This window comes from Chiloscyllium punctatum, chromosome 12 (genome assembly GCF_047496795.1).
Source record: "Chiloscyllium punctatum isolate Juve2018m chromosome 12, sChiPun1.3, whole genome shotgun sequence".
Classification (NCBI taxonomy): domain Eukaryota; kingdom Metazoa; phylum Chordata; class Chondrichthyes; order Orectolobiformes; family Hemiscylliidae; genus Chiloscyllium; species Chiloscyllium punctatum.
The window spans coordinates 52486953-52506670 of NC_092750.1; the positions used below are offsets into that span (position 1 = coordinate 52486953).

Here is a 19718-nt window from a genome sequence, read left to right on the forward strand (position 1 = left end):
GTTCAGAAATATGTTTCAAGGGTGGACCAGTAAATTGTAAATAATTGGTGACTGCATTAGTCAACAGTGCACTGCATTATGATTGCAATTCTGAGAAATTTATTATTTATTTACATTGAGGTAATTTTTCTATAATATAATATCGAACAGTTGCATGAATGTAATGGGATTAAATGCTAGAAGCTTTAAGAATAAGTTTGTGTTATAACTCAGTCTTTGAGGTTGTCATGAAGTTGATAAAATAATTTTCACTGGTTATCAGCAAGAATGACATTTAAATCTAATTTTGATTCGCTAGATTAGCCATTTGAGTGAGATTGAAAAAGGACAAATTCAGATGTACTAATTTCCTTGTCAAGCTACCCGAGACACATCAGCTGTGATGTAAATATTGAATATTAATAGTGCAAATTTTCAGATGTAAATGCTGTAAAATGCGAGTGTTGAAACGGAGACTGCTGTCAAATTTGTTTATTTAAAGCAGTACGACACACAACTGAAATTCATATATAAAACAATAATTTATTTCCATCCTTTACAAGACATCAAAAGTGTGTAACTAACTAAATAATAATTAAACTGTAATAGATCAATTCACCAAGGCCTACAAAGCGCACAATTAACTACAAGGGGTTTCACAATTACACAATCTGTTTCACATAAACAAATTATATGTATGTACATGCAAAGAAAACAGCTCTAATATACTGCAATAAAAACAGAAAGTGATGGAAATACTCAGTAGGTCTGGACACATCTGTGGAAGGAGAAACCACTGATGTTTTAAGTTGAATACGAGGCATACAGCATCATAATAATGAACTGTTTCTGTCTCCACAGATACTGTCAGACTTGCTCAGTTTCTCAAGCATTTGGTTTTTATTTCAGATTTCCTGCATTTGTAGTATGTTGATTCTAACTTACTGCAGCTTGTTTTGCCAGCAGAAATGCTCAAGTCTACACACATTCCAGGACTACATTTTTTAAGATTCTTCCAGCTGAAAACTGATTCAAATTTAAGCTAGTTACAAGTAGAACAGCAAGAAATTATAAGATACAAGAGCGTTTTCTGTATAAACAGATACATGATTGCAGATTGTTGTGTGATCAAGTCAAATAGCATTTCATACCTAAATACCTCATTGGAGTCTCCAATTTATATAAAACAATAACAAGGACTAAAGTCTATTGGCACGTGAATTTCCAAAAGTAATAACCTGTAGGTAATAACTTCCAAGCAATGTGAAAACAAGATATCAGGTAGTTGCTTAAAGTACACTATAAAGGAATAATCAAATCAACTTCTGGTATGTATGTAGCACTTCTATTCACATAGGGACTACTGACTTGTTTTATATATTTACAGAATATGCCACTTTTAACGAGGCAAGATCTTTTCTACCTCAAATGGTAGTATTAAATGTACACCATGGAAAAGCTTACTTAAACAGTAGTGACAGATAACAGGGAATTATATATCCTTGTTCCATCAGGTGATTTAGTGCCATGGGTTAACAGTTCCTGTATTGTCATCCAGTTGTCAAATATTTTTTTGCTCCTTTTCTTCATCATCTTTTTGTGACTCAGTTCGATTATGTTCACTTCCTTCTTCTCATCTGTACTCTGCTGTTCTTTTAAACATTCCAATCTGCTCTGCATCATGAATTCACGCCGCCTTCTCTGCTCCTTGGCACGCACCAGATGCTGCTTTCGTTCTTCTTTGCTCCAATAACGGCCCATTTTCATCTCACTGATTGCATCATCATCAGTGGTCATACCACACCGTTCTTCTTTAATCTTCAGTGCACGTTCTTTCAGAAGTCTATCTCTGACAGGCCGCTTGGTGATGTATCTTGTTCCATCACTTCGGATTTTTACCTTCCATTCCATTTTGGGCTCCAATTGATGTGAGGACTCCTGAGAAGGTGGCTCTTTGCACATACTCACAAGGCTCATTTGGCTCTGTGCATATTCCACGGCAGATTTTTGCTGTATCAACTGCATGTAGCTTTGATAGTGTTGAGCATGTGCTGGGATATGAGCATGTCTGTATGGGGAATGGTGGAATCTGGTTGGATATGGCATGTTTCGTGAACCTGAGTTCTGGGTGAAAACATGGCCTTTGGTGCCCTCGGCAAGACTTGTCTCCTCCTTCTCCTCTGACAGGTGGCCATGGTCAGACTCCTTGGTCACAGAGTTGGATTTTATGGGGTTATACTCTTGGCTTCTCACAAGGGACAGTAGCGGCTTTTGAGCTGAGCTGTTGGAAGTAGGATTGCTGGCTGTTCCGTCAGTGCTTTCGCTGTTGATATCTTCAGCTGTCCTGTGCAACGAGTTGTTGGGAGACAATTCTAATGTCAGCGGTGTGCTTCGACAACTTTCACCAGTGTTGTAAGCGCTGGAACTATCCTTATCTGACTTTTCAGGCAGCTCGGTGATGTCGGAGAGTTCATGCCGGCGGCTATCAATGCTGGTGTTGTAGTTGTGGAAACTACTGTTGTGCAACATCCATGACTCTCTGTACTGCTCTTTCAGCTGTTGCATCTTATGGGCTCGCACTATGCTCAGACACTCCAGCTCAATGTTGCGCAATTCTTCGTTCAACATTTCAAGCTCTTGGTCAACACTTTCCTGGTCATTCTTACTCATATCCATGGTGCTGCTTTGATAGCATAGGCTGTACTGGTTGGCACTCTGCATCTGACATTTTAGCTCCAGTAGCTCACGGAATCTCTCACACTCATCAGCTGGAATGCCAAGAAAATCCACATCCGTGTAGTCGCCCGACATGAATGACTCATTGCTGAAAGGCATGTCGCCACTACCAAGAGTGTCCTGGCTGTACATGAGCTTCATGTGGCGACTGAGGCTATTGGAAGTCATTTGCTCATCTCCGAGGTTCTCCTGCTCTGAACTTTCATCATTTCGAGTGCTCTCATCAGTACGCCCAACACCACTATCTTTCTCGTGCTGGTTTGACAATATCGTGGCTGTATCTGTCGTGCCTTCTTCTTCTTCTTGCTTTTTCTGAAACACAAAAGAATTGAAGAGAGCAGGCAACAAAAAAAAACAAGGCTCAGAGCTTTCACATCAACTGAAATGTAGTCGATCTAAAGTGAGTCCTATCAATAGAATGCAGTAAAATGAACAGTTAGGAAGCAGTTGTGTGGGAAAGCACTCTGCACTACAACTTAACATCTTGTAAAAAATATTACAAATAACAGAAATTAGAAATAAAACAGAAGCAGCTCATTGTTTCAGAATCTGATTAACTTTGCAAACAAATTACTGTGGATTTTGAATGGTTTGTCCAAAATATGTAGTCATGAACTGTACCTGCCCTAATCTCAGAAGTGAGTCTGAGCAAGTGAGATGGAGTGAAGTTGCAGTGCAGGCACGCAGCACGCAAGTGGTAGCACCGGTAAAATGGGGAAGGGTTAAAGGGTTTGGAGACTTGGCCTCTCTCCATGCTTTAACATCCACCTGAACCAAGACAGAACCCACCCCCTGCAACCAACAATATGCAGAAGTGGTCTCAGCCATCAGGCAAGGAGTTGAGGCTTCAGATGGGAACAGGATAAGGGTTTGGAGCCATGAATGAGTAATATCCAGAGCTAAAATATCGGACCCATGGCAACCACAAGGATACCCAAACGAAAATCATATAACAAAGGAAGCCAGGCCTCTTTTGGCCGTGATTTAGCTTCTCCTATGTTTGATCGAACAGGGAGGTCATCAACATTGTAGACTTAAGCCTAAATGAAAATAGACAATCAGAGGAATTGAGCTCTGATGCATATATTTAAACAAGATGTTGTTAGCTGGTATGTTAACAGCAGGATACATTGGAAAGGCCTAAAATGAGAGACTAATTGATCTGATAATCACTGGGTACTTAAAAAATTAGGGGTGATGTGATTCATATATACAAAATTCTGAAGGGGCTTGGTAGGATAGATACCTGGAGGTTGTTTCCCCTGACTGCTGAGAACCTAGATTATGGAGGTAGACTCTCAGGATAAGGGTTCTGCCATCTTGGATGGAGATGAAAAGAAATGTTTCTACTCTGAAAATTGTGAACCTTTGGAATTATTTGATGACCCATCATTGATTACATGTAAGGCTGTGATTAATAGATATTTGGTCTCTTAGGAATATGGAATGGGAGGTGAGAAAATGGAGCTGAGATAGAACATGGCAAGCAGGCTTGAGAGGCTGAATGGTCTACCCTTGCTCATATTTCACAGGTTCTTACATTCTTAGCCAGCCGGATCAGAGGGGATACATTCGCTGCCCTTATCTTAGCCTTCCTGCCACCTGACTGTTCAAATCAGAGTCTGTTAATCTAAGGCTGACAATTTTTCATGTCAGAACAATGGAACCTATTGTTTAGGGAGCAGGAGTGTAGTCTAATAGAAAGAGCTCTGTCATAGTGGCTGCTGTCATTTAAGATGTAATTCTTGTGATAGTGATACACCAGTTTACAATTTCACCAGTTACTTTTCTTATTCCCCTTGCAGGCCAAACAGATTATTCACCAGTTGGTGAAGATTAAACTGGAGCCAATCTTTATCTACTTTTATCACTATTAACATAATGACATGTTACATGCGTATACCTCCTAATCCAAGAACCATGGTTTTAACTTGTTTCTACTAATAATGGTTCAAATTAAACCTGAGTTAATGCTCACTACCTGCATACAATTCAACACAAATACTATATATGTAATGATAAATATGCTATACGTATAACCTGTTCATTTCAGTGTGAATTCTCTTGATTATGTTCAGGAACAACTATTGGTTTTGTCATTTTTAAAAATTTGCTTGTAGCATCTGAGTGTTGTTACCCATACTCAATTACAATTTTTCTCCCCCCGACTTCCTCTGTTTCTATTTGGAATCTCACCCATACAACCAAATATAGTTCAGAAGTTCACAGCATCGGAAAGAACTGATGCAGCTACCTTATCGTGCAGAACAAACGTCAAGATCAGGATGGGTTAACTTAATGTGAAAAGCAATAACAGTGATTATCAACTATTGCCCGTGATCAGGCTGCAATAATGGTTCTTGTTTCAGAAATAAATTATTAGATCACCAGATTTTTCACAACAGAATTGTACAAGCTTTACAACAAATTGAAACAACTTTTTCTGTTAAGAGTGATGTACTCCTTTGAAAAATCACAAGTTACCATTCTCTTGTTCCAAGATGTACATTGCTATTAATTGGTTCTAGTTGATGTAACCAAAATATTGATCCTGCACTGTGCTGGTAGTCTCTGTACCTCTGGGACAGAATGGCTCAGTTGAACTTTTACCTGCCATAGAGCTGTATCACACTGGGGTGGCTAAGAAAATACTTGTTTAATTTTAATATTTTCAGAATAGTTGGTGCATTTCTACATATGGAAAGCGGATGAGAGCTACTCTTAGATTGTTTAAATGCTTCTGTCAAGCTAGTAACAAACTCATGAAAATGAAATCCAGATCAAAGTTTGGGAGAAGATTTGTAGCTCATGGTGCTCATTGTTGTGGTTCTGTTCATCGAGCTGGGAATTTGTGTCGCAGACGTTTCGTCCCCTGTCTAGGTGACATCCTCAGTGCTTGGGAGCCTCCTGTGAAGTGCTTCTGTGATCTTTCCTGCGGCATTTGTAGTGGTTTGTCTCTGCCACTTCCGGTTGTCAGTTCCAGCTATCCGCTGCAGCGGCCAGTATATTGGGTCCAGGTCGATGTGTTTGTTGATAGAATCTGTGGATGAGTGCCATGCCTCTAGGACTTCCCTGGCTGTTCTCTGTTTGGCTTGTCCTGTAATAGTAGTGTTGTCCCAGTCAAACTCATGTTGCTTATCATCTGCGTGTGTGGCTACTAAGGATAGCTGGTCGTGTCATTTCGTGGATCGTTGGTGTTAATGGATACGGATCATTAGCTGTCTTCCTGTTTGTCCTATGTAGTGTTTTGTGCAGTCCTTGCATGGGATTTTGTACACTACGTTGGTTTTGCTCATGCTGGGTATTGGGTCCTTTGTCCTGGTGAGTTGTTGTCTGAGAGTGGCTGTTGGTTTGTGTGCAGTTATGAGTCCTAGTGGTCGTAGTAGTCTGGCTGTCAGTTCAGAAATATTCTTGATGTATGATAATGTGGCTAGTCCTTTGGGATGTGGAATGTCCTCATTCCGTTGTCTTTCCCTTAGGCATCTGTTGATGAAATTGTGGGGGTATCTGTTTTTTGGCGAATACATTGTGGAGGTGTTCTTCCTCTTTTTGCAGTTCTGGTGTGCTGCAGTGTGTTGTGGCCCTTTCGAACAGTGTCTTGATGCAACTTCTTTTGTGTGTGTTGGGGTGGTTGCTTTCATAGTTCAGGACTTGGTCTGTGTGTGTGGCTTTCCTGTATACCTTTGTGGTGAATTCTCCGTTTGGTGTTCTCTGTACCATCACATCTAGGAATGGGAGTTGGTTGTCCTTTTCTTCCTCTCTAGTGAATCAGATTCCTGTGAGTGTGATGTTGATGATCCGGTGTGTGAGATCCGGGACAACACTACTATTATAGGACAAGCCAAACAGAGAACAGCCAGGGAAGTCCTCGAGGCATGGCACTCATCCATGGATTCTATCAACAAACACATCGACCTGGACCCAATATACCCGCCACTGCAACAGACAGCTGGAACTGACAACCGGAAGCGGCAGAGACAAACCACTATAAATGCCGGAGGAAACATCACAGAAGCACCTCACAGGAGGCTCCCAAGCACTGAGGATGTCACCTAGACAGGGGACAAAATGTCTGCAACACAAATTCCCAGCTCGGCGAACAGAACCACAACATGAAATCCAGATGCTGTGAATATGTACTTTACAAATTAAGTTTCAGTTCCAATTGTATCAAGTGTAGTTGTTAAAATTTTCAAAGAAACAAGTGATAGTGAAAGGAAATTAGTTTACCTTAGAATCTACACTAGTATAATCATTCTGTTATTATATGCAAACTGATGGGAGATTGGACGATACAGGAGACATAAAGATATTTCTGATGGATAACAAGGTTGAACATTGACAGCAATTGTCAAGCAGGTTCCGCTGTTGCTACATCACAATTTGCAAAATTTTCTGACTGGATTGTATTGGACAGCACTTGCAGGAAAATGTTACAACAGATTCAGAACAAATGTGTTAACAGCCCAAACCTTGCTGGATGATTGTTAAATTTAATGTCGCATTTTTAATAAAACAAAAAGAAACTTTCTTGTGTAGGCAGAAGGTTCAAAAACTGACCACTGTGATATGTAATTTTCTGTAATCACAGCTCAGTAATTCACTGATTCATATCATATGCTTCATTTTAACGGTCAATAGTCAAGAACATCCATATTTATATGGGTAATTTGATGTTTTATAAGATAGAAGAAGTCTGAGGCATGGATAGGGTAAACATGTCGCTAGGTGTTGCGACAATGTCAATCTTGCTCCTGAGTTTGACTTCTGAGAAAAGGCAAGAAAAGGCAAAGTGAAATGATATGAGATAGGAACTCTGCAGAGGCTCAAGAGATAATTAAGAAAATGCAAAACGACAATGGAAAAATGAGGACAAATTCTGAAAGACAAAATGAGGCAGGCTGTCAGGTGAAATAGTGAAACAGGTTAGTATTCAGGGAAAATGAGGGAAGAGTATGATGGTAACAGTGAGAGAAAGAAAGGTTAACTGTATGAGGCTTGAAAGCAGTTCTAAGGTATTCCAGATGACTTGTGTAATGCAGTAATAATGTAATCATTGACATTGTTGAATGTCGTACAAGGATTGCCAAGGAATTTACTTTTAGCTAATGTGTGAAGCCATGTCAAGGAGAAGAGGATGTTCCATTACTCATTCACAGCAATTCTAAATTTACAAAAAGGATTTTCCCCGAACACAAACACTAACACAAGCCCAGAAATTACATTCATGAGAAACAACATATGCATAACACACAAAAGAAATCGCAGCATGTGCAGGTAATTTAGCCCCTCCAGTCTGCTTCGCCATTTGACATGAGTTCAGCTGATCTCATCTTAGACTCAACTCCACTTTCCTGTCCATTCTCTATACCTCTTCCACACACAATGAATTAAACATCTATCTCCTCCTTAAATTTACTCATTGTCCCAGCATCTACCACACTCTGGGATCGTGAATTCCACAGACTCAACTCTTTGAAAGAAGTGATTTCTGTGTTTTAAATTTAACACCCCTTAATGTCACGAGTACAATCCAAAAACAAACCTGAATATTCATTATTAACTGGAGTGAACACAGTTTTCGTGCTGCATATATTTTAAAGTGTTCTGAGACCTTTATTTGTTGTCCTTTCTGTCATAAAGTTTCAAGAGTCGTACTTGTTCATTGGCTAGATATATTACAGATAATATTTGAACCAAATAATTATGCACAACACCTAATGGTAAAAACATAAGTCTGGACTTTGTATCTAAACCAATTTAAGAGTGGAAGGCCATGCTATCGATTCCACATCTAAAACATTTGGGTCCATTTGTTTTAGGCACACAAAGATTAGATTCCCTGAAACTGCCAATTACAGGCCTAATGCTTGTTGAAGATTCCTTCAGTGATAGTAGCAAAGTGATAGGGTCTGCCTTACTAAGCATTCTTCCAATCACTGATTGTGATTCAAGATGGCACCGACACAGGAAGACATTCTGTGAGCTTTCTACAGCAAATTTTATTCTCACATTCTTTACACTTGTTCTGCACTTTTAAAACTTAATTTACCTTCTTTGCTGCTGTAACTTTGTATTCCTCCCTCTGTTCAATCATCCTGCGTATTATGATCTGCTTGTACTGCATGCAAATTAAAAAAAAACTTTTCACTGTACTTAGGTACATGAGACAATAATAAACCAAATCAAATAATGCTGTCCTGGCTTCACAGACATTAGGATCTCTCCACTAGGTCATTCAAACCAATTTTCCAGGACTAACAGATGGCTCCTGTCAGTGAAGTAGGCAGCTTAACATTGAAGGATTTCCCTCTGGCAAGCTGCTTTTGGATGGTAGCCAGTGTGGAATCTAATTTCTGTGCCATGATGTTGCTTTAGATACAGTTAATCAAGTTATGTTCTCAGTACCTGTTGAAGCATGTTGGCTGTAAACTCCATAGCCTGGTGATGCTGTTCCTCTAGCATGTCCATATGCAAATCATCCAGGAAATCGTTTCGGTCATCATCCAACCAGCCTTCATCCAACTGCATTTCATCAATAAAGGCAATATAAATAGGTTATAGTGTTTCTGCAGTCCAATTCCTATCTATAGCATAATGTAAAGCAATTTACATTTATGGAATGATTTTCATAATCATATTTTCCTACGGTCCTTCAAATAAGTGGATACTGAGCTATAGGAGGAACACTGGAAGAGGAGCATGCCACTCAGCCCCGAAGGAAGAACGGCGAAACCTTGGTGACAGAGGTGAACTTCAAGAAGTGTCTTCAACATGGATGGGAAATGGGGAAGATTATGAAACAAAATTCTAGAATGCGACATCTAGGCTGTTAACGTCACAACCATGAATGGTGAAGTCATGAGGGTTGAACCCAAGATACCTGCGAAAGGGATTCAAACCTGAGCCAGCTTGAAGCGTTTTAGAAAACAGTGATAAATATTTTCAACCTGAGGCAGTACCAAGATTGAATGTAGAACAATGACAGCTGGCAGGTCAGCAGGCTTGGTATAGATTAGGATACAGACAGCACTGTCCCTCTAATCTATGTGCATGTGCAACAACCCAGAAGTAATCACAATGGCTGCATAGAAGTTTTTCCTTCAAGATGGTGAATGTTCATGCTTGTGTAATAATTCAGACACACTAAAATGAATCAGTGGCACAACAGAAAAATTATTAGAAGTGATGAACGGTGAACAGCAGAGTTTACAGCAGGTTAAAGGTTGTGTGGGAGAGCATTAGAATAGTTGAATCCAGAAGCAACAAAGATGACGACTCCAGCAACAGTTGCTAAGGTGGGGCTGGAGGTGAACATTGTTAGAGAATAGGCTGTCCTCATGATGCAGAGAATAGTGTTCAAAATTCAGTTTATGGGTAAACAGCATGCTGACACTGCATTAAATGGAGTTTAACATGACAGCATTAGAAAATGGGATGCAATGAGCGGCTAAGTTACTCAGTCTTCAAAGCCACCCGAAAACATTTTCAAATCCTATATCACTGATTCAGACATTAAGGCAGGATCATGACTAATGCCCTCTGGGAGACCATTAGCTCCTTCTAAAAACAGATAAATCTCTCGATCAAACAGAATTTTGTTACCATATCAAAAGCTTTGACATAGGAAATGTTAAATTAATAAATAACGAATCACTAAGTCAGTTCTGAAAGTTAATATAAACCATAATGGTCAACTTTAGAAAACTAAGGAGAAGTTTCTCTGAACCTTTAACACTTTCATAGATTTCTGCAAGACAAATCTGGTAACTTTTGCCATTTTCCAATCTCAAACCCAGAAGAACTAAAAATTGCTTCTCTTCAATTGCACTCATAAGATTAGTTAATTTGGCAAAGAACAAAGTTACTGAGAAACAATTTTAATTTTTATTGTTTTTCATGCACGGGTATTATGATTCATGATCTATGTTGGCTTCAGTGGAGATAGAGAGCCTTTGAATTTTCTCTAATGCCTTACTTCAATGATAATGGTGTGCAGCCCAGTACAATACAGATGGCTGGTTAGCTGTATCGATAAAAGGTAGCCTAGGGGTGTGAGAGGTCAGCATGTGTTCCAAACAGCCTACAACTCTTAAAAGAACTGTCAATTTTAAAAGGAAGCAGTGTCGAATAACTGAAGGCTATAAATAACTCACTGAAACACTGGGATTGGGATGGGCCACTAGTTAGAGTGTCTCAGGATGCTACAGGGTTCAAGGCCTTCAGCTGCCTCACTGGAGACCCTAGTGTTGGAGGGGAAGCTAGTTGAGAGGCCGTGTTTCCATAGTAGGGTAAGATTTTGACCAGGTGAGCAGCAGAAGGGACTGGGAACAGGTGGCAATGAAAATAAGTGTTCAGACTCTGAGAGTGGTGACAGACTGCTGGAGTATTGCATGCAAATCAAGGGTTATGGGGATAAGGCAGGAACAGGATACTGATTGAGGATGATCAGCCATGATCATAATGAATGGTGGTGCTGGCTCAAAGGGCAGAATGGCCTACTCCTGCACCTATTGTCTATCGGAAAGATGTTGTGAAACTTGAAAGGGTTCAGAAAAGATTTACAAGGATGTTTCAAGGGTTGGAGGATTTGAGTTATAGGGAGAGGCTGAACAGGTTGGGGCTGTTTTCCCTGGAGCGTCGGAGGCTGAGGGGTAACCTTATAGAGGTTTACAAAATTATGAGGGGCATGGATAGGATAAATAGACAAAGTCTTTTCCCTGGGGTCAAGGAGTCCAGAACTAGAGGGCATAGGTTTAGGGTGAGAGGGGAAAGATATAAAAAAGAGACCTAAGGGGCAACATTTTCACACAGAGGGTGGTACGTGTATGGAATGAGCTGCCACAGGAAGTGGTGGAGGCTGGTACAATTGCAACATTTAAGAGGCATTTGGATGGATATATGAATGGGAGGGGTTTGGAGGGATACGAGCCGGGTGCTGGCAGGTGAGACTAGATTGGGTTGGGATATCTGGTTGGCATGGACAGGTTGGACCGAAGGGTCTGTTTCCATGCTGTACATCTCTATGACTCTATTACTCTGTGACCTCATTCACATGATCAAAGCCAGTGAATATATTTTCACATGACCTTTTATCTTGTAAATTACCACGCCCCCATCACATGCTGCAGTACTCAACTGTCCTCCAACAGGGTTGCTCAGGCACTACTTGGTGGGAGTGGGAGACACTCTGGAGTAAAAACCTGTGGTTGTCACTCAATATAATTGCGTCAATGCTTCTAGCATCACCAAACTATCAGTGCCCCTGTTACTGCTGGTTAGTTAGACACCGAAACCGTTGCCACTCATGCTAAGGTGGTACTGCCCAATTCTTTGAGTTCCTTGAAGGCACGCTGTAAGATCATCTGCAGTTTACCCTGTGGAAGTAGGTATCTGCTGCAGCCACTGAAGTGACACCATGCAGAAGCACTAGGACTGGTAAAGACACCTGAAAGACAGGTACTAAGCAAATGCCGAGAGTGAGTAGGCAACTTCTGTTTTATTTGAATTGGACATGTTATTGAATCAAGATGACATGAAAAGATTTTTGTGGGTGACTTTCATTTTTTGACGTGGGTCAGTGGATGCTGCGATGCAGCCTCTCCCATGAAGGGAACATTGGGTCCATTATGAACTGGGGTAGTTATATCAATGTGAACACATCTATTTGGTCTTTGGTCATCTTGTTTAAAGGGATTCAAGATGCCATCTTTTGTTCTCCCACTTCCTTTTGTTTTGAGTTGCCCCCTCCAGATCCATGGCTGTCGACGCAAAATAACAATATTTGCTGTGTCGTCCATAACAATCACAAACTTGGAGCCTTCTTTTAGATTGCACTGAAGTGCTTTCCCACTTGTAATCTAAGTTTGTTCAATATATCCTATCAATTTTACTATAAATTCTGTGTCCTATGATCCTGCTCCATTAGCTACCTGACAAAGTTATCCTGACCAAATCACACGGCCTTTCATCCAGTCTGTCTGTCCTCAGGAAAGAACTGCCCTTATCTTGAGCAGTTAGCCTCTGTAATCTCTTGGATGCAGCAATAGGAGATATACTGTAAATTACTGATGATGTTTCTCTCCCGCGCCTGAAAGGAGCTGTTGATGTGGAAATGGAAGGAGCTAATGAATTTTACAACCTCCGGAAGGGCAAGGCTTGCAGACCAACAACCACCTCATTGCTGAGCTTAAGTTTCCATTAGCTGTGCTGCTGGATCAGTTATAGCTTTGATAAGCGCTCTCTGAATACTTGTGTTGGGTAGGGTCTTCGCACCTATCGCATTCACAGCTACCTTCCCCCCCAACCCCAACCCCCTCCCATTTATCTCTCAGCCACTCAGCCCACAAGCCTCATTCCTGATGAAGGGCTTATGCCTGAAATGCCGATTCTCCTGCTCCTTGGATGCTGTCTGACCTGCTGCGCTTTTCCAACACCACACTCTTGACTTGGGTAGGGTCTTCCATAGATATCGTCCGCCATCTCCATTCTTGTACAGCTTCGCCTCTCTGCCATCTCTACTGCAATTCTTGCTCACATTGCAGACCATGCAGCATTGTTATCACAGGTCCCATCACTGGATCCAGTTTCAGTGCTGACTGGAAATATCAGCCTGTGAAAAACAGCTCTAAAGACAGCAGCTCAGCACTTCACAGTGGGGTGGCATGGTAGCTCAGTGGTTAGCACTGTTGCCTGTCAGTGCCAGGGACCCGGATTTGATTCCCGCCTTGGGTGACTGTCCGTGTGGAGTTTGCACATTCTCCCCGTGACTGTATGGGTTTCCTCCGGGTGCTCTGGTTTCCTCCCACAGTCCAAAGATGTGCAGGTTAGGGGAAGTGGCCATGCTAAATTGCCCGCAGCGTTCAGGGATGCATAGGTTAGATGCATCAGTCAGAGGTAAATATAGGATAGGGGAATGGGTCTGGGTGGGTTACTCATCAGAGGGTCGATGTGGACTTGTTGGGCCGAAGGGCCTGTTTCCACACTGTAGGGGCTTCTATGAAACCCAGGCTCATCATAAGCCAGTCAAAAACACTGAACATATTGACTCACTCTTAGCGTAATCTTGGCCCATCTTGCAAAAGAAAGTTTGATCATTCGTAACTAACGAGCAAATTTGTTAATGTCACATCACATCAGCTGACATTGCTGCAAGGCATCACCATAGGGACCGAATCAGTTGCCTCTGCAGGACACAGGGATACCTACATCAGTGCTTTTCTCAAAAATGGTATGCGACCCAGCCATGGTGAAGGTGATTGGCAGCACTCTGTGCTTCATCAGGAGGTTATCCAGCTTCCAGATTGTGGTTTCCAGTGGTGCAATGAATCTGATATTCAGGCACAGTGTCTCTGTCAAATAAATGGGGGGAGAAAACAGGAAGTGCTGGCAAAACTCAGCACATCTGGCAATATTCAACAGCGCTTTGTTTTTTGCCCTGATTTTTTCCAAAATCCACAGTATTTTGTCTTTAAATTATTAAGACAGCCTATCATTCTGTGCAACTGATTCAAATACAGCACAAACAAGCAGGCCCCAAAAGTGTTGATACATTCATGAAGTAACATTGCAAATAACTATGTGGAATTACTATGAGCCATCACTTTCCTTTAGCAATGTCATGCTTTAAGACAGTAACAAAGTTTTGATGGTACTAAGTAGAGTTTGGCTTATTTTAGAGCATGTGGGATTAAAAACCAAATTCCTGAATTCTGAAAATAGAAAAAAAACTGTTGTTGCGATGCCATAAAGTTAATGATTCACTGGTGACTTATTTCAAGTTGGTTCATCTCCATACTCCAAAACAACAGGACAGAAATAGAAAAGAATACCAATGTTTTAACATTATCAATATCATCGACAGAAGTTGCAGCAAGTAAATTTAGGTCTTATAAATATGAACTGACTGTTTTCCTCTATGTCCCAGCAGTGTCATTATGTGGTGTAATAAAACAGTTGGTAGCAACTGTGACAAGTACATTGTTAATATCATAACCTCTGAAAATGGAAAAAAAAATAACTTTTTCAGATGCCTCGAGTCATTGCAATTTGATTTTAATAGCTTCTGCTGTTTCTAACTGCAATTAGTGAGCATGAATCTCTGCATTCTCCCTGAAAGGACATTAAACTAAAAAACTCACCATCTTATTTTCTGATGGCACTGCTTAGAAGTAAAATTCACAGCTTTCATTTGAAGTAGGGTAACTGTTCTTCAAGTCTTGTTGATTCGGCATTGGTTTTGTAGTTTTAGTACATGTGAGGTGTGGCGTTAAATCGAGAAGCTGGACCGTTTTTAATATTTTAGTCTTAAGGGATAAGGCATTGCCATGACATGACTGAGCCAGAGAGGAGCTTCTTTTTGGATGACCGTTTCTCAACACTACGCAAGAGACTTCCCTCAACCTCAATTCATCCTGAATAAAACTGGTTATTAGGCTGCTGTTTGAGGCGGATGAGGAGGAATCAAGAGTAGCTGTCTCATCCCCACATCTCATTGGACTGCAAGTGTTTACCAATTCAGTGAGTGTTGCAGTGTTAATAGATTGTTACTGTAACAAACATAGCAAGAGAATTTCCTTGAGATAAAGGTGATACAGATCTCAGACTGATCATTTGGATGGTTCCAGGCTCAGTTTTGGTCAACTTCCAATTTTGGCATCAAGGTAGTTTAAAGATGATTGAATACTTACTTTGAGGCATATTTTAATTAACTTTAAGATTAAAAAAAGTCTTATTTGTGCTTTTGGAGACAGCAACTGCTGTGCTCAGTTATTTTTTCCAATCTGGGACATATGAAAACTAAAACGAGTAGAGAGAGAGAGAGAGAGAGAGAGAGAGAGAGAAAGGCCAGGATCTTGCTTCATGTCTTCAATTTTCTTGTGTACTGTAGAGAAAATAGGTACCTCAACAAACAAAGGGTTAGTTTCAATTGTCACATGGCCTTTTCTACATGCTAAGTGACCTAAGTATGGTCATTGTGAGTGATTTCCAGTTTCCTGTAGATTTTGGCTTATAGGTTTGGATTACATCTGGGCACATCAAGCATTTACACCGAATGACATTCTCCCATTCAGTTGAGAACCCTAGTAACACTCAGGATGCTTTGCCAATGGGATAGGAGATGGGTCTTATTCACCCTCCTTCAAGATAACTGTTCCCAGTGACACTCTGAGGACATTTCAATGGCTGTGGAGTGTAAAAAATTCAATGATGCAAATTGTCAGCAACCTTTGGCCGTGCTTTCACCTCTGTGGAATGATGAGGTGCCACATTTACAGGCCTCACTGTCATTTAATGAAACTTTTGTGTGAAGAAAGTATAGGCACAGATGAAGAATGTCCAGCCTCATCATCATCGGCCTGTGTTATCTGTTGGAGCAGAAGGACTCAGAGCTCAGAAGGACTGGTGGCCATCCCAGCCCAGTAGTCGCTGCTGCTCTGCAATGTCATGTCATCAGCTTAATTCAAGGAGCAACTGTGAACGCGTGTGGCACCTCTCAACCCTCAACCCCATGTCATTAGTGCCATTTTTCTCCAGATCATACCTATTTGTATTGTTCCCCTGTGACAAGGAGAGTCAAGCACCCTACACGATGGAATTCCCTAATATTGCTAGCTTCATTTTGGTATCATCAGTTAACCGTCAAGATTTCAGAGTGTGATAGACTGCAAAGTTGTCTTGAAAGTTTTCAGCTTCTTGTGAAACACCATTGAACCTGAGAGAAGTCATGCTTTGTCCAGATTTTCTCAGCAGGCCAGTGCACTATAAGGGAGAGAATAGAGATGTATATTTCCTAGTCTTGAGTGGCAGAGGGATCCTTTTGACAGCTGCCAATGATGTATAGATTTATGACTGATTCCATACTCTCATACACAAAGTAGGTGCAGAATGCGTGCAGGTCATTTCCAATCACAATTCTTGCATATTGCTTTTAACCTCAGTATTATCCACGCTAAATTGGTTGTATTCATTAGTCATAGTTCAGGTTCCTTCACCTCTGTTGTCATCTGCAATCAAGGAGTAAGTTGATGGTGGGAAATGAACAATGCTTGGCTATTGCAACTTCTTTCATTCTTGAGATCTTTGCAGCTTATTTCCCATATTGGCGTGACTTTGTCAGGTTCAATAGCAACAAAGGTAATACAGCAGATATTTAAAAAGAGGAGCTGCATATATATTTTCAAAAGATACGATTGTGTGTCGCCCACTCATGTCTTTGGAAGTTACAAACAGGCTTCAGCAGTGTGGTTAATGCTGTAGGGAGTTGCAGATTGTGACAGTCTACATATTCTAGCAGCTAAGTACTGGAAGAACAAAAATGCAAAGTCATTGAGTACCGTGGTTACCTTGACAGCCATGGGCCACAGCCACCTACTCCACTTTAGCAAAGTTTATTCCAAGAGGATGCAAAGATTTGTGATCATGTTCATGAATGTCTGAGCCTTCAGAAGTACTGTTATCAGAAAGGGTGTGGAAGCCAACCCTTAGTGTATTGACCCTTCGATGAGGGTATTACCTCCTTCGGGGTACAGCTCCATATCTCTCCTCTCCGTAACACGCAGATGCATGTAGATGTGAAGAGGCATCTGCTGAAGTTATTGCCCCACTGTTATGACTGCTGAGCTAATGCAAGCTGCACATCCTTCTCAGTGGTTTACCCAACTTCAGAATAGGTACACTCCCATGACAGAGGGAACCAATGTAGGCGCTAAGGTAAGATCACCCTTAGACATGACGAAGACACAAAATTGTTGTCCCAACAAAATCGGTGAGTTTATTCAGGGGGAGATGCTCCTTTCGGTGCAAGCCTTTCAGTCTCGTTCCAAACTTATTGGCTTCACTCTTCATTCTTCTCATTTCATGTCAGTTTGGTTTCCTTTAAAAGGCTACTAATTTCATTAAAGTACAATTGCTTCTTACCAGTTCCATGGCAGTTCCTTGCTGGATGCAAGCAGCTCAGGGGAAAGCTGCAAGAAAGCAGGATTACGTCAAGATCCTAACCCATTAACCTTTCTGTAATGTTCCCAATCTGAACGATCCAGATTTTGCCTCCAATGCGCTGACAAAGTTCTACCAATCTTTGAAGACGGTTAAAAGATTTCTCAAAATGTGATAATATCCAATACGAATGCAGGCGAACTAAGGAAAAACAATACCAGCAACTGAAATTATGGTCCATTCATGTTGGTAAAAGTACAAATTCAAAACCTTCACCAGAGAACTTTCTCAGCGCTTCATCAGCTGGCATGACTGTACCTACTACAAAATTATGGTGATTGATTGGAAGAAGCCCTCTGGTAATTCCTATTCTGCGCTGATTCCTATTTCTTTATGAGAGGGGACCAACAACAGATATATTATAATTGACAATTTTTACACTGCTCAACATTTTAATTTTTTTAATTAACCCTGAACTGTACTAATAAAAGATAAAGTTTGATTGTGTTTCCTGAAAATAATCTAATGCATATAATATTATGTTTGTTTTTTATTTCCTCCTATATTCAGGAGTTATTAAATATTCATTCATAACAAGTTCAACATATTGTGATCATCACAGAGCTTTGCTAATGTAAGAGGGTAAATGCATGCACATTCAAGTGGGCTAAGTGGCAGTTTGCATAAAAATTGTATATTTCATTGGTGACCAATCCTTTTGGCAAAAGATTAAATTCCCTTACCTGCATCTCAGGCCGTGCCAAAAGCAGAGAAATGTTCTTGCTTTCATCGCTGGTCAGCAGGGCCACAGCCTCCTCTCTGTTTTGAATCTCATTACCATTTATCTACAGAAAACATAGAAATGCAACTTAATTGACTTAAATATAAGTCTTGCTGTTGAAGAGGTGTAAATTTGACCATCAAACTGTGCAGCTTTTGACAAGTAACATAATTAATCTATTACAAATGGTAGAATTCCAAAATGACTTGATTAAATAAAGTCAAAAACAAATATCTGTTTGTTCAAGTAATCCAACCTCAGTAATCCAGCAGATAATTCGAAGTGGCATTTGATGGACACATTTTAAAAAAAAATTACAGCACATAAAGTACGTTTGGCCTGTTAATGTGGTCCACCTCAGCACAACTCTAACTCACGAATGAAAACGTAGGAGTCAGCCCCTGGCCATTTTCCCTTACAGAAAGAAAGGCAGAGGTGCCAGCAAATGGTGCTAGAATGGCAGAAACTATCATTTATAAGAGTAGTAATTATTTTGAAAAGCCCAAGACACAAAGATAGAGTTGAATTATTGTATTTATCAAACTGCCCGACTCCTTTTCGACAACATTAACAATATGCAAAATGTACCAGGGCAGCCTTAGGACAATCTTCGTTGCAAAAACTTTGAATGTTCCTTGTAAAGTTCACTCTAAATGCATCACAATTGAACCACCACATTCAAATAACTTGTGGAAAAATCAATACATATGTAAACAAAGTAAACAAACAATAGTAGAGAGAGCTGTTCTTTACCTGAATTATTCGGTCTCCTTCCCTTATGCGGCCATCTTTCGCTGCAATACTGTTGGGATCAATCTGTGAGTAAAGAGTAAATGGTAAATTTCTGTTTTAATTTTTAGATGTTATTTTGCACAAAACAGCATTTCAGGCCTGTAGAGTAGGTGTATTGTTCATACTTCTTCGCCATGCTGTTCTGCAACTGACAATTTGTAGGTTTACCTGTTATTATTCAGATTTTCCAACTTTTTTGACAGAGAAAATAAACCTGGTAAATTAATATGGAGGTAATTATGTAGGCAAATTCACATCTTACAATTTTCTGATACCCCCTTAAATAAAGGCAGTTTTGGTTTATTTTGTAAGTTAGAAGTCCGATATGAATGTGGACATTCACTTCCTGCAACTTCATCAACAATTCTCTTGTGGGATGTGGACATCGCAGGCTCGGTCATCGTTTATTGCCTGTCTCTGGCTTCCCTTGAACTGGTGACAGTGAGCTGCCTTCTGGAATGACTGCAGTCCATGTGCTGTGGCTGGACTCACA

General features: G+C 40.6%; 1 protein-coding gene across 3 annotated transcripts in view; it reads right to left on the reverse strand.

The window, feature by feature from the left end:
• Positions 1-502: 502 nt before the first annotated feature.
• pdzrn3b (PDZ domain containing RING finger 3b) overlaps positions 503-19718 on the reverse strand; it is a 302862-nt gene continuing 283646 nt past the window's right edge. For 2 of the 3 annotated variants that reach the window (XM_072582592.1, XM_072582593.1), the window contains 4 exons: positions 19187-19249; positions 18396-18497; positions 9124-9240; positions 503-3027 (listed from right to left, as the gene is read on the reverse strand). In XM_072582592.1, the coding sequence (XP_072438693.1) occupies positions 1444-3027; positions 9124-9240; positions 18396-18497; positions 19187-19249 (1866 nt within the window). In that variant the 3' untranslated portion in view covers positions 503-1443. Of the gene's footprint in view, positions 3028-8767; positions 8837-9123; positions 9241-18395; positions 18498-19186; positions 19250-19718 lie in introns of all 3 variants that reach the window. The other variant, XM_072582591.1, reaches the window with a different exon arrangement.